The sequence below is a fragment of the Oratosquilla oratoria genome, chromosome 7 (genome assembly GCF_046742065.1).
Source record: "Oratosquilla oratoria isolate Oo_2021 chromosome 7, ASM4674206v1, whole genome shotgun sequence".
Lineage (NCBI taxonomy): Eukaryota > Metazoa > Arthropoda > Malacostraca > Stomatopoda > Squillidae > Oratosquilla > Oratosquilla oratoria.
The window spans coordinates 61,088,374-61,103,022 of record NC_134783.1 but is presented as its reverse complement, the minus strand read 5'-3'; the positions used below and the strand labels follow the sequence as shown (position 1 = coordinate 61,103,022).

At 38.7% G+C, this 14,649-nt stretch overlaps 1 protein-coding gene across 2 annotated transcripts in view; it reads left to right on the top strand.

Moving 5' to 3' along the window:
- The window catches only part of LOC143027180 (uncharacterized), a 99,726-nt gene that overhangs the window by 52,637 nt on the left and 32,440 nt on the right, over positions 1-14,649 (top strand). For both annotated transcript variants that reach the window (XM_076188328.1, XM_076188329.1), the window contains exon 8: positions 11,662-11,858. In XM_076188328.1, the coding sequence (XP_076044443.1) occupies positions 11,662-11,858 (197 nt within the window). The remainder of the gene's footprint in view (positions 1-11,661; positions 11,859-14,649) is intronic.

Here is a 14,649-nt window from a genome sequence, read left to right as displayed (position 1 = left end):
CAAAACTATTTTACCAACTCTAGAACAAAGAAGAGAAAGCTTGGTAATTGCTAATGATCTATAGAATCATGAAAGGCATGGAAGTCCTTCATAGAGAAGATTTTCTAAATTGGGATAAAAGATAGTTATAGAAGAGACTTAAAAAAAAAAAACAGCTTTCTACACAGAGTGGATGTCTAGAACAAATTGGATGAAAGAGTAGTGTGTGCAAAAACTATACAAAGGTGGGACACGAGCGTAGCTCCCCTTCCTGTAAGATACAACTAGGTAAATACAGAACACCTTGTACTACAATGCCTCACACTATGGATGTTCTCTACAGACTTGATTCTTGTTAATGCTGTAAGATTTTATTCAAGTGAAAGATAGATTTAGAATGAAATGGGGTCTTAAGGGACTAACTTGTGATGAAGTGTGTTTTCAACAAGCTCCTGAATAACTCTGAAGCTGATCATTGCCTGAATAACATTGCATGCCCTTGTTGCAATAGAATCTGCTAAGTGCATTAATAAGTTGGAGGGGCTAAGCAAAATATTGATGATAAATTATGTACTAAAACAGTAGGAACACAGAATTGGCCTGGGAACAGACACTACATAACCCTGGTGCAAGCATCATTCATTGCTGGATCCCTTGGGACCATGCATTTCATGAAGGAGTAAATGAAGCCAATAAATATAAATATAAAACTGACATGTGCATACTGTTACGGGCTGCTGGTATGTGAAGAGACGTTACGTATAACGTCTAAGTGCTTAAGAACCAGCGCACTTCTAGAAGCCACTGTAGGACTGAACTATCTGGTCAGGGCCTAGATAATTCGTAAGACTAGAAGTAAAGGTAACAAAGAAGATTCCAGGAAAGGAATATTAAACTAGCGATAAAACTAGTAAACGAAATTATTAATGGAAAATATTTACAGGCAATCAACACAAAAGAGAATGGGCAGTAGGGTCAATGGGACCGTTACATGATTATGAGAATATGGAAATTATCGTTCAAATAAGAAACAAGATAAGTATACAATATGGTACTATCTAAGTACAAAGAGTTCAGGAACATGCATCAAAATAAGTAATAAGTACAAATATAAGTAAAGTAATGCAATGTATATCAGACACGTAATGTAGGCAAAAAGGGTGATCACTTCACACCAATCGTCTCATGAATCTAAACCTTCTAGTTGTTATCAAGAGATCAATATGTGGGAATATGACAAGGAGTCAGCGAGTTCCACCGCTTATATACCATTGGACCGGAAGCCGGATACTTCCGGTTAAGGGTGCGGGTGAGTGAAAGGGGGGGGAGGAGGGTAAGTTAACACGTCAACATGGGTAGTTTTAGGACCCTCGACTCGCTTGAACAATCTATTTATTTAGTAACTGTCAAATCTGTGCGCTCCGAACTATTCAGGATTTCGCTTGTCTGTTTGTTCTACAAGAGTGCGCACCTCTCCCCGCACGTAGACAAGATTACATATAGTGGACGGGCGTTACTGCTTAACATTGTTACAATACATACATTACAAGAAATATGAACATAGTTATGTAATACAAAGGAACACAATTCTATAACATAATTACACATATGACGTAATATCTAATATTACGTTACACCTCCACCGTTTGGGAAAGCTTTTCACTTTCTGTTGAAAAGCTATGTTCTAGAAAGGACGTCGGCTAAAACATTAAAGACGCCTTTCATATGATGAATTGTAAGATTAAAGGGTTGGAGAAATAAACTCCAACGTGTAAGTCTCGGATTCTTGTTTTTCATAGTCTGTAGGAACTTTAAGGGGTTGTGATCCGAATATACTTGAATGGTAGTTGAGGAACCAAGGTAGACTTCGAAGTGGATAAGGGCCTGGACCAAAGCGAGCGTCTCCTTCTCAATTGTTGAGTAGTTCTTCTGCGCAGGGGACAGCTTCTTGCTGTAGTAGGCGATAGCGTGAAGAACTTCATTGTGTTCTTGCAAGAGGGCGGCACCGATACCGGTGTCGCTGGCGTCGACTTGCAGAAGAAAGGGTCGTTGGAAATCGGGTGCCCTTAGAACTGGTGCGTTAGTGAGAAGGGACTTCAGGTTTTTGAGGGCCGTCTCACAGGTAGGTGTCCACACGAAGTCGTGGTCTTTTCTCAACAGGTCAGTCAATGGTTCTGCTACATCTTGTTTCTCAGATAAGTGAAGATTTTGTAGTATCTGGGAGTTTTCCAAGGGAATCTCAGGAGGATTAGGCAGGTTATCAGGAGGCTCTTCCGATTTTATTGTGGTAGAGCTGCAAATTGGAATTGGATCTCTGGAATGATAAGGTTTTAAGGTATTTATGTGACAGAGACGGGAACTCTTTCTTCTGTCTGGAGTTTTGATTATGTAGTTGAGATCACTGGCTCTGGACAAGACTTCATAGGGTCCTTTGTATTTAGCCTGCAATGGATCTCCTGGTATGGGAAGATAAAGTAACACTTGATCTCCTGGAGAGAAAGTTCTAAGTTTAGAATTTTTATCATACCGACCTTTCATTACTCGTTGAGCATTCGTCAAGTTCTCTCTTGCCAACTTCCAAGCTTCTAACAACTTCTCGGTGACCTGGGACACGTATTTCAAAGAAGGAACTGGTGGTTCTTCTTTCATCCATTGTTCATGAAGTATCTTTAGGGGACCACGGACTTCATGACCGAAGACTAATTCTGACGGGCTGAATCCAAGGCTTTCTTGAATTGTTGTTCGGGTGGCGAACAACAAAAAGGGGAGTCCGTCTTCCCAATTTCGCGTGTTCTCAGCACAGAAGATTCTTAACATTGTCTTGAGCGTTTGGTGAAAGCGCTCTAGAGCACCTTGTGATTGAGGATGATAGGCGGAGGAAGTTACATGATTTATACCTAGTGTTACAAGAGTTTCTCTAAACTTGTTGGAAAGAAAATTACTTCCTTGATCACTTTGAATGTTCTTAGGAAATCCTACCATAGTGAAATATTTCAACATTTCTCTAATTATGTTTTGAGCTTTAATATTTTTCAAAGGAATTGCTTCTGGAAAACGAGTGCTCATACACATGATTGTGAGAATGTACCGATTTCCTTTACTTGAAGGAGGTAAAGGTCCTACACAATCAATAAGAACTTTTTTAAATGGCTCTTCCATTACAGGAATGGGATGGAGTGGAGCTTCTACAATTTTCTGGTTGGGCTTACCTACAAGTTGACATGTATGACATGTTTTACAATATTGGGCAACATCTTTGACAACCGTGGGCCAATGGAAATGTTGGGTTATGTTGAACAAGGTCTTTCTTACCCCTAAGTGACCTGCTAAGGGAGTATCACGAGCCAATCTTAGAACATTATTCCTGAAACCAAGAGGGAGGACTATTTGATTCCTTACTTGCCATGGCTGGTCAGCGGTTGCGGTGGATGCTCTCCATTTTCGCATTAGGACTCCGTTTTCTATATAGAAACCTCGTGACATATTTTCAACTTCTGGAGATGAAACAATCTCGTACAAATTTTTAAGAGAATGATCTGACTTCTGTTCTTTGATTAATTCTGCTCTAGATAGAGAAACTGGTGAAGAAGAAGATGGGTCAGTTTGGGAGAATAGGGATTCTAAATTATAAGTCTCCTCTTCAGATTTCTTGTACTGAGATCTGGTTACAGCACAAGCGGGAAACAACTGTAAGTTATCTGAAGGTTCTACTGAGGTCTTAGGGTTATTTGTTATTAAAGGAGAAATGACTTTGCTTCCAGCGATGTCATTGGCCAACAATAAGGATATTCCTACTATGGGAAGAGAGTCTACTACTGCTACTTTAACCATTCCGGTTGTTAAATCAGACCGCAAGAAAACATTATGTAATGGACATTTTACAATTCCTCCAACTCCTTCTATCAATATATCATAACCTGTATATGACTCACCCAGATTCTGCAAGACAGAATTTAAAATCAGACTTTGCTTCGCTCCTGTGTCTCGGAGTATGGAAATAGGATATTGTTGTGAACTACTACTATGAGATATAGTTCCTGAAGATACAAATGGTTTGAAACAAGGATCATGATCTGATGAGAGGGGTTCTACATTACTTGACAATACCGGCTTCTTTGGTAGTGTATCCTGAATAGAGGATTTTGAATCATCTGATTTTATATTACTTACAAGAGTTGGTGTCTTATTGGAGAATGTGGGTGTCAGTCTCTTTCTGCAATTAGAAATGTGATGGCCAACCTGTTTACAATATGAACAAGTTACAGGGGGATTAGTCTTAAACCTTTCCATTCTTTGCCAAGGTTGGTTTGGAGGATATTGATTGAAATCAGACCTGTAACTGAAATGTGATGGGCTAGACTGATTTTCAAAGCGTTTCTTTGGGGACCAAGGATCAGAGTATTTTGTTGAATCTGGAATATGTGACTTTGACTTTTGGGATTCCATTTGTCTTGACTTAGGTTTATGATTTAGTGTGAACTCATCAGCCAATACAGCAGCTTTAGTTAAAGTTTCGGGAACATGATCATCTATAAAAATCCTAAGATCTGTCTCTAAGGTATTCTTAAACTGCTCCAACAAAATCAACTGTTTAAGTCTATCTAAGGTGTCCGTTTCACTAGCCAAACACCACCTATTGAATAACCTCTCTTGTTGAGCCGCATATTCTACGTATGTTAACTGAGGTGTCTTCCTATAATTACGGAATTTCTGTCTATAGGCCTCTGGTATTAGTTCATAAGCTTTTAAAATACAAGCTTTCATATTATCATACTCACTTTCTGCTTCTGAAAGAGAAGTATAAATTTGCTGAGCCTTACCCTTAAATTGTGTTTGAATGATTAATGGCCAATTTTCTTTAGGGATTTGTAACTGTTGCGCCAATTTTTCCCACTGAAGAAAGAAAATTTCTGGCTCTCCTTCTGAAAATTTGGGTAAAAGTTTTACATACTTGGAAATATCTATATGACCTTCCTGAACTACGGGTTGTCTATCAACAATCCTAGCTTCTACTTCTGCCTTCTTTAATTCTAACTCTGCCAATTTGACTTTAGTTTCGTTCTCTCTTTCTATTTGTTTCACTTTAGCTTCCTCTTCTCTAGCTCTAAATTCTGCCTCAATTTGCATTTGTTTCAGTTTAGTTTCCTCCTCTTTAGCTACTTGTTTCGCTTTAGCTTCCTCTTCTCTAGCTCTAAATTCTGCCTCAATTTGCATTTGTTGCAGTTTAGTTTCCTCCTCTTTAGCTACTCGTTTCGCTTTAGCTTCCTCTTCTCTAGCTCTAAATTCTGCCTCAATTTGCATTTGTTTCAGTTTAGCTTCCTCCTCAATTTCTACTCTCCTGACCTTTAATTCAATCTCCTTAATCTTAAGTTCGGTTAGTCGTGCCTCTATTTCTAACCTATTTAAAGGAATTTGTATAGCTTTAGCCTCTTCTGGAGATAAGATATCATCTTCGATCAGATTTTCAACGAGTTCCTGAAGTAATTTTTTCTTTCGCAAACTTGTATCAATGTCTACTCCAAAGTGCTTGCCTATTTCTATCAAAGTGTCTTTAGTTTGTTTCTTTAAGAAACTTACCTTGGGATTTTGAACGAATTCTTGAATTATATCATCCATCTCTATAAGAATGTGTTAAATACCTGATCCAATATCCTTGGCAAGGGTCGCCACTTTGTTACGGGCTGCTGGTATGTGAAGAGACGTTACGTATAACGTCTAAGTGCTTAAGAACCAGCGCACTTCTAGAAGCCACTGTAGGACTGAACTATCTGGTCAGGGCCTAGATAATTCGTAAGACTAGAAGTAAAGGTAACAAAGAAGATTCCAGGAAAGGAATATTAAACTAGCGATAAAACTAGTAAACGAAATTATTAATGGAAAATATTTACAGGCAATCAACACAAAAGAGAATGGGCAGTAGGGTCAATGGGACCGTTACATGATTATGAGAATATGGAAATTATCGTTCAAATAAGAAACAAGATAAGTATACAATATGGTACTATCTAAGTACAAAGAGTTCAGGAACATGCATCAAAATAAGTAATAAGTACAAATATAAGTAAAGTAATGCAATGTATATCAGACACGTAATGTAGGCAAAAAGGGTGATCACTTCACACCAATCGTCTCATGAATCTAAACCTTCTAGTTGTTATCAAGAGATCAATATGTGGGAATATGACAAGGAGTCAGCGAGTTCCACCGCTTATATACCATTGGACCGGAAGCCGGATACTTCCGGTTAAGGGTGCGGGTGAGTGAAAGGGGGGGGAGGAGGGTAAGTTAACACGTCAACATGGGTAGTTTTAGGACCCTCGACTCGCTTGAACAATCTATTTATTTAGTAACTGTCAAATCTGTGCGCTCCGAACTATTCAGGATTTCGCTTGTCTGTTTGTTCTACAAGAGTGCGCACCTCTCCCCGCACGTAGACAAGATTACATATAGTGGACGGGCGTTACTGCTTAACATTGTTACAATACATACATTACAAGAAATATGAACATAGTTATGTAATACAAAGGAACACAATTCTATAACATAATTACACATATGACGTAATATCTAATATTACGTTACAATACATTGATAAGAATGTACTCACAAACATTACTGTATGCACTGTCCTATACTCACCCCTCCTAGGCAGCAGTGCAGTCTCATTTATGAGTAATTGATTGAACTAGTGGTTTTGGACAATATCCTGGGAGATGCAGGTCTCGCACAAGAGAAAACCAAGGCACTAGATTGATTGTTTAATAGTTCAGGAAATTGTGACTATCATTTACCAGTCAGATAATGTTGCCCCATTTTTTTTTTTAAGGGATCCACTGTCGTATATAAATGGACTAATTAAAAGAGTAGCAGGGTATCAGATTTTTTTTTTTTAACTTAACCACCCTCCTTATTTGCCCTTGTGATGGGGGGAATGAATACTGCCATCAAGTCTTTCCACTTGAGTTGTAAGAGGCAACAAAAACAGGATGGGCATTAGGACTAGGCATCCTTTTCCCTGTAGACCCAAAGGGGACATTCCTAAAAAAAAATTAAAGGCATAAGAGAGTCTAGGAGTTTTCCAACCAGCACCCTAAGGTTTGGGTCTTTTAATGTGCATGGATGTAGTGCAGATGAGAGTAAAAGGGAAGAGATAGGCAGTATGTTTGTGAGAAGAAAGATGGATATGTTGGCATTGAGTGAAACTTAAGTTGAGAGGGAGGGGCGAGTGTGAATTTGGGAGTGTAGTTGGGAGGTTCTCAGGAGTGAAGAGAGGACAAGGGAGAGAAGGGTGGCTGTACTAGTAAGTGAAGAGATAGGTAAGTGTGTAGTGGAGTGGAAGGAGGTTTCATCAAGGTTAATTTGGATGAAGGTGAAACTGGGAACAGAGATGTGGGTTTTTGTAAGTGCATATGGGCCTGGTAGTAAGAAGAGTGTAGAGGAAAGGAAGGCTTTTTGGATGGATTTAAATGATTGCATAGAGGTATTAGGGAAAAATTTCAATGTAATGGTATTGGGAGCATTTAATACTAGGATAGGAAATGAACCAATATATGGAGTGGTTGGGAAGTGTGGAGTTCCAGGAAAAAGTGGTGGAGAGTTGATGGTGGAGATGATGTCTAGAGAGTTGATGATAGTAAATAGTGTTTAGGAACAAAGTCAAGCATAAGTATACATGGGAGAGAGTGGTGGATAGAAGGGTGGTAGATAGAACATTAATGGACTATATAGTGAAAACCAGAAGTATAGTAGGAAGAGTTAAGGATGTGCATGTTCTAAGGGGAGAGATTGGGGGAATATCAGATAATTTTTGGTGGAAGGTAAGTTGAGAGTGAAGGATAGATCAAGAAAGAGGAAAAGGACAAAAGATAGGGAGGTGTTTAGAGTGACCTGCTTAAATGGGAAATAAAAGGAGTACAAAAAGCTGAGAGAGTGGGAGGGAGTGAAGGATAGAGTAGAACTATGAGTGGAGGAATGGGGATGGTTCAAGGAGGGAGTCACAAGGTGTGGAAAGATGGTGTGTGGAACAAGGAGAACAGGAGGAAATAGAAGGAAGGGTAGTGAGTAGTTGGATGAGGAAGCAAAGAAGGTTGTAAAAGAGAAGAAGCGAGCTTTCACAGATTGGTTACAAAATAGGATGAGGGAATCATATGAGAGATACAAAGAAAAGAGAAGTAAAGCAAAAGGTAAAGGAGGCAAAGAGGAGAGCAGATGTGAAATGGGGTAAGAGTATGACAGAAAATTTTGAAAGGAATAAAAAAAATGCTTTGAAAAGAAATTAAGAAAGGAAGAGGAGGTGAATCAAGTAGAGAAGAAAAGTTAAAAGGTGCAGATGGTGAGATGATAATGGAAGAGAAGGCAGTATGAGGAAGATGGAGAGAGTATTTTAGGGAGTTGCTAAATGTGAAGGAGGATAGGGAGGGAAAGGTAGTTGCAGTGAGAAGTGCTAAGAAAATAACCGTGATGAGTGAGGGAAATGGAGGAGAAATAAGGGAAGATGAAGTGAAGGCTGTTGTTAACCACTTCAGTACGGAACTTAAATCTCGCGGGCAGCAGCCAATGCCAGCCGTATGACGTGTCGTAATAATACTCGCATCATAAAATATAGTCACCGCTTATATCGATCGTTCTCTCTTTCACCCGCGAATTTTGAAAACCACAGAGAATGGGATTCAGGGCACTTTTGGGAGAATGTAAAAACACAGGGGCGACTAAAATAAATATAATCAAGACGCCGATATGGCAGCGTCGCAAATCCACTTGCTCCTCATGACGCCTACGTGTGCACCACCGTATGGAAGGGGTTAAGGGGGATCTGATGGTCTGGAAAGCCAATTAAAAAGAATTTTTTTTTTTTTTTGCATGGATTTACATTCCAACACTATTAAAAAATACTTAGGACAGTTAATTTTAGCCATTGGTGCATGCTAACACGTGCTAAGTAGGTTTAAAGGGACAATGGGCATATTAGCCACATGCAAGAATGAACCCTACACGTGGTGAAATACAGTTCTTTTCTGCGTGTCTTTTTCTCAATATTTCCCTTTGTTTTGTGTGTGAAAATCTAGTGGCATTTGGCATCTTTTTCTCTTAGTTGTCGTACAGACTCGGGCAAAAATTTGTGCTTTTTGATGAAATGAACCTTTTGCAATGGGTGGCACTCACTTGTTTGGTGATAAGGGAAGGTGCCCATTGCTGATTAAAAAATAACCCTTATCAATGATTTGACACTGATGGCACCCCAGCAGTGACGCTTTTACCCATAAAAGCTGATAAAGGTACAGAAAAGAAGGAGAGAGAGGAAAAAAAAAGGCTCACCATTGCAACATTCAACAGATACTAAAGTGAAAAAGGATTATTTCTATTTTAAATATCATTATAAACAAAGACTGAGTATAATTTATATATAGAAATTTTTAGAATGTTATATTTGAAAATAATTCCAGTCATAACATACGAAACCATACTATGTTATACGAAAAAGTTCAGACATCTTACTGAAAACTTTGAAGTGCTATTACTCAAAAGAAAGATCTTCGGTTTCAAATATTTTGCAAATTTAAAAAAATAATCAAATTTTCTTCAACCTTACCATGCTAACACATGAATGTTGTACCTTTCTCGTGTAAGCTTTGATCAAATGATAAATAATATCTCTAGAGGGGATTTTATCAGAAAAAACGCTATCAGTGTGATGTTACATAGTCCTGCATTTTATGACCTATGATCTTGATCTATTAACCTCTTCACTCCAGGGCACATCGCACGTCTGGCAGCATTAGCTGCCCAATGTGTGATGTTGCATCATAATAATCGCATTATAAAAAATAAAGTCGGTGCTCAATCGTTCGTTCTCTTTCACCCGTGAATTTTGATAAACATAGAAAATATGATGAAGCCAGTTTAGAGAGAATGGAGGTTACGTAGGTACGACTACAATAAATATAATCAAGACGCCAACATCGGCATCATCGCGTACCCACGTGCTCCTCATGACGCCTACGTAGGTGTCACCGTATGGAAGTGGTTAAGATTTTAGGAAAAAACTAAACCACACACTGTTTGAATGGTATTTGATATTTTACATGCAAAAGCAGGTTAGCCTAGATAAAGTATTAAGATTGGAAAACAGATATGTGAGAAAACTATAGGAAAAGGTAAGGATGTATTTTGGGCCTTTATGGATCTGGAAAATGCTAATGACAGGGTAGACAGGAAGGCACTGTGGGAGGCATTGCTTAGTTTTTGCGAGAGTTGAAGAGCATGTGTTAAGATTAGAAGTGGAGAGAGCGAGTGGTTTGAGGTAAAGGTGGGATTTTGTCAGGGATGTGTTATGTCGCCCTGGCTGTTCAATTTATACATGGATGGGGTGGTGTGGAGGTAAATGCAAGGGTGGTGGGTCAGGGATTGGAGATGGTTAAAGAAAATGGAGAAAAGTGGGAGATAAGCCAGTTGTTTGCTGATGACACTGCACTTGTAGCAGGATCAGAGAAGGAATTGAGGAAGCTAGTGACAGAGTTTGGGAAGTTGTGTGAAAGAAGGAAGTTGAAGATAAATGTGGGTAAAAATAAAGTGATGAGATGTACAAGGGGAGAAAGTGACGGCAGACTAGAAGTGAGTATTAAGGGAGACTGGAGGAAGTGGATAGTTTTAGATACTTGGGTGCGAATGTGGCAGGAAAGGGAGGAATGGAGGTGGAGGTAGAATGTAGATTGAGAGAAGTGAGTAAATGCCTTGGTGGATTAAAAAGTGTAATGAGAAATAGACATTTGGGAAAAGATGCTAAAAGGAGATTGTATGGAGTGATAGTGCTGACAGCACTGTACAGGGCAGAAACATGGAATATAAGAGAGGAGGAGTTTGAATGTGTTTGAGATAAGGTGCCTTAGAAGTATGATAGGGTTACTAGGCTAGAAAGAGTGAGAAATGAGGAAGTGAGGAGGAGAATGAGGGTGGAAAGGGAGTTGGGAGATAGGGTGGATGAAAGAGCATTGAGATGGTTTGGATACATGGAAAGAATGAGTGAAGAAAGACTAGTAAAAAAGGTGTGGAAGGCAGAGGTGGAAGGAGTGAACATGAGGGGTTGACCAAGGATGAGATGGATGGATGGGGTAAAAGGGGTATTGGGAAAGAGGGGAATGTCTGTTGAGGAAGGACGGGAGAGGACAGAAGATAGGAGTGAATGGAGAATGGTTGTATATGGATGATGCTGTGATGCATGAGGAGGAGTGGGTGGGGGACAGGGGGTGAGGAAGTATGTGTGAGAAATAAATTGATGCAGCCCAGAGGGATTTCTCCCTATCCTCTCCTTTTCTGCTTGAGGGGACAGAGGGGGGTGAGTTGCCGGTTTAATATAGTGGCTTTGCTGTGGATGTGCTGTGTCTTGTGACACTGCTTCTGACCCAGGGCAGTGGGTGAGATGCAGACATGACCCATCTTCCTGGAGGTGCCAAGATAAGAGGGAGGGAAGAGGGTAGAGGGGAGTGGAATGGGTGGGAGTGGTTTTTGTGCCTTTGTTTTTTGGCTACCTCCCTTATGAGGGAGAAAAAGCCTTTGGTATATGCATGTATGTACCCACCTTGTAAAAGAAAGGCCATAACTGTATGAGTATTTTTATTTAGTGGAAATTGTTTTAAGACAGCAAATCTGTTATGAGGATGGTTCAATATTTTTTCTTCTTTGCAGGAAATTTTAGTATTTCAGGAGACTATAAATCTTATAAAGGAGGTTGGTTCAGTTGATGGTGCAACCACAGAACAGAAGGTTTGTGAGGGTCTTGCAAAGCTCGTTACCCAGCTTGTGGCTTTGCTTCACAAATCAGCTGAAATGGTGCTGACAGTAGAGGATAAAGATGCAAGAGAGTTGGCAACACAGTTCAGAGAGTAAGTAAAAGAGAACTTGATGGTTGATATTGATTCGTTTTTTTTTTTTTTTTTTATAGTAAGAGATAACTTTTCCCATCATTCATGTTGACCTTTTTTGATATAACATTGCCCTTTGTATGTAAGAATAACCCCCTCCCTGTCCCCCTCCCATACTTTTCCTTTCACAACTTTCTCTTTATTTCTCATTCCACACACGTCGGATTGACGGCGAAGATTGGAACACGGGGGGGGGGGGGGGGGGGGATGCAATTTTTGTGGATTTAAATAATGAGGGGTTACCTTTGTGGGATGTGTAGGAAAGGGGAAACCTTGTGGTGTAGTGGGCAGGTGAAGAAAAAGGAGAAGGGGAGGGATTATTGAGGAAAATGGAAGAAAATGAGGAAGGGGGCGAATGGGCCCTGGATGTCAGAAGGATGTAAACAAGAGATGTGCAGACAACACAGATGAAGTCAAAGAAGTCAATAAAAGTATTAAAATTATAAATATAGATAAGAGCAGCACAATAGAAAGTGGAGATAATTATTTCTATGGATTTAACGAGGGAGGATGACAACCTCCCCCGATTAGCAAGTCTAGAGGAAAACTAACAAAAATGAATGAATCATGGGAGGTTAAGTTTAGCCAACTTATGCTAATTACACAAAGAGTTGATAAATTGGAAGAACTAAAGGAGAACCAAAACCTATATAAAGAAATTGAAGAATTAAAAAGACAGTTAAAAGAAGTAAAAGATGAGAATGAGGAATTAAAGAGGAATGAAAGTGTCCATAGCAAAAGAGGTAAGTGGTTGGAAAAAGGTTTAGGAAGATAGCAAAGTTGAATTTAGAGATATAGTGAAACAACAGATGAAGGAACACACTAAGGACACAGGTATTAAAGTGCTAAGAGTGAAGGAGAATATAGTAAGAGACTTAGCAGATAAAAAGGAATGGAAAAGAAGAAGAATCTAAATAGGACTACACGAGCAAGAGATGAGAAAGAAAGAATGAACAAGGTATTAAAAATATTTGAAGAAAATGGAACAGGAAATAGAAAAAGAAATTGGAGCAATATGTACGCTAGGGAAATACAGTATAGACAATACCAGACCAATTAAGGTTATATTCAGGTCACAAACGACAGCAGAGAACGTCTTATCAAAAACAGGAAAAGTAGCAGAAAGTGATCAGTACAAACAGGTATGGATAAAAAGAGAGATGAATAAAGAGGAAAGTGAGGAAGAGAAAACAAAAAGAATCAAAGCTGAAGAAAAAAACGAGAACAGAACAGAGTCAGACAAAGAGAAATTCTATTGGAGAGTAGTGGATATGAAACTGAGGAAATGGTTCTTAGGAGAGAAAAATGGAAGGTAAACAGAAAACAGGATGGAGGTAGCAGAAAATTAAAAGTGTCCTTCACAAATATAGATGGCTTAATAACAGGCTTGAATGAACTGAATGATTACCTGAAGGAAAAAGAACCAGACATAATGGGAATTGTAGAAACAAAATTGAAAGGTCCATTACCACCCGACAGTGTAGGGCATGCTGTATATGATTCTTGGATTAGAAACAGAGAAGTAAAACAAGGTGGTGGAGTTGTTTCTGACTAAGGATACAAATGTGAGGATTGTTACATATGGAAAGAATAGGGTAGAAATGATTATGATGGAAATAGAGGACAGGGAAAAAAGAGCAGGAAGTTTGTTGTAAATTATGTGCCTCCTAAAATGGCTTTGTGGGAAGAGAGAGAACACAAGAATATGTTAGAAGACACAAGGATAACACTAAATAAGATAATGGAAGATGGAAGGAAGAATAGCTATTATGGGTGACTTTAATTGTAGAGAAATCTGCTGGGAAGAGATGACAGTGAAGGGTGGAGATGACCTATGGGGAAATGTACTAGATATGATTATAGAACATACAATGACACAATGGATACAAGAGATTACTAGGTATAGAAATGAGGAAGAGCTGTCGAGACTAGACCTAATAATCACAGAACCTGAAATAGTGGACAAGATTGAATATAAGACACCACTAAGTAAAAGTGACCACATATTAGTTGAACTGGACCTAAATGAAGAAAATTATGGGAAAAAATGAACAATATAGAAAGGGAAAATTGATGTATAGAAAAAAAACTGATAAAATGAGAAAATTTTCAAAAAGCAGACTGGGAAAGGATATACAAAGAGAAAACAACAGTAGAAGAGAAATGAAAATTTTGACAAAAATCTATAAGGAAGAAGTGGAAAAGTATGTTCCAAGACAAAAACAAGATGGAGGAAAGACAAAAAACCTGAAAAATTGAAAATATATACTGGTTATAGAAAAGAATATGTACAAGTGCGCAGAGAAGAAAAGAGAAAATATGAAAAGGATGTCAGAAAAATGTAAAGATCAATCAAAACTATTTTATAGATTTGTAAACAAACTGAAAAACAAAAGAATTAGTGAAACTACAACAAGGAGGAATAGAATACACAGAGGAAATAGAAATGGCAGAAATTATGACAAGCATTAAAATCAGTGTATATGAGGGAAAACATACAACTTAGAGATGTCGAGTGGGAGGGGAAAGTCATGCCTCTGAAAGAGAGAGAAGTAACAAGGAAGGAATCACTTGAGAAATCTCGATGTTAGAAAATCGCATGGTCCGGATGAAATGGCAAACTGGATTTTGAGAGAATGCAGAAACGAACTAACAGACAAAATACATAGTCTAATAAGCAGTTCATTGAAGGAAGGAAAAGTTCCAGAAGATTGGAAAAGAGCAAATATAGTACCAATATATAAATGGGGAA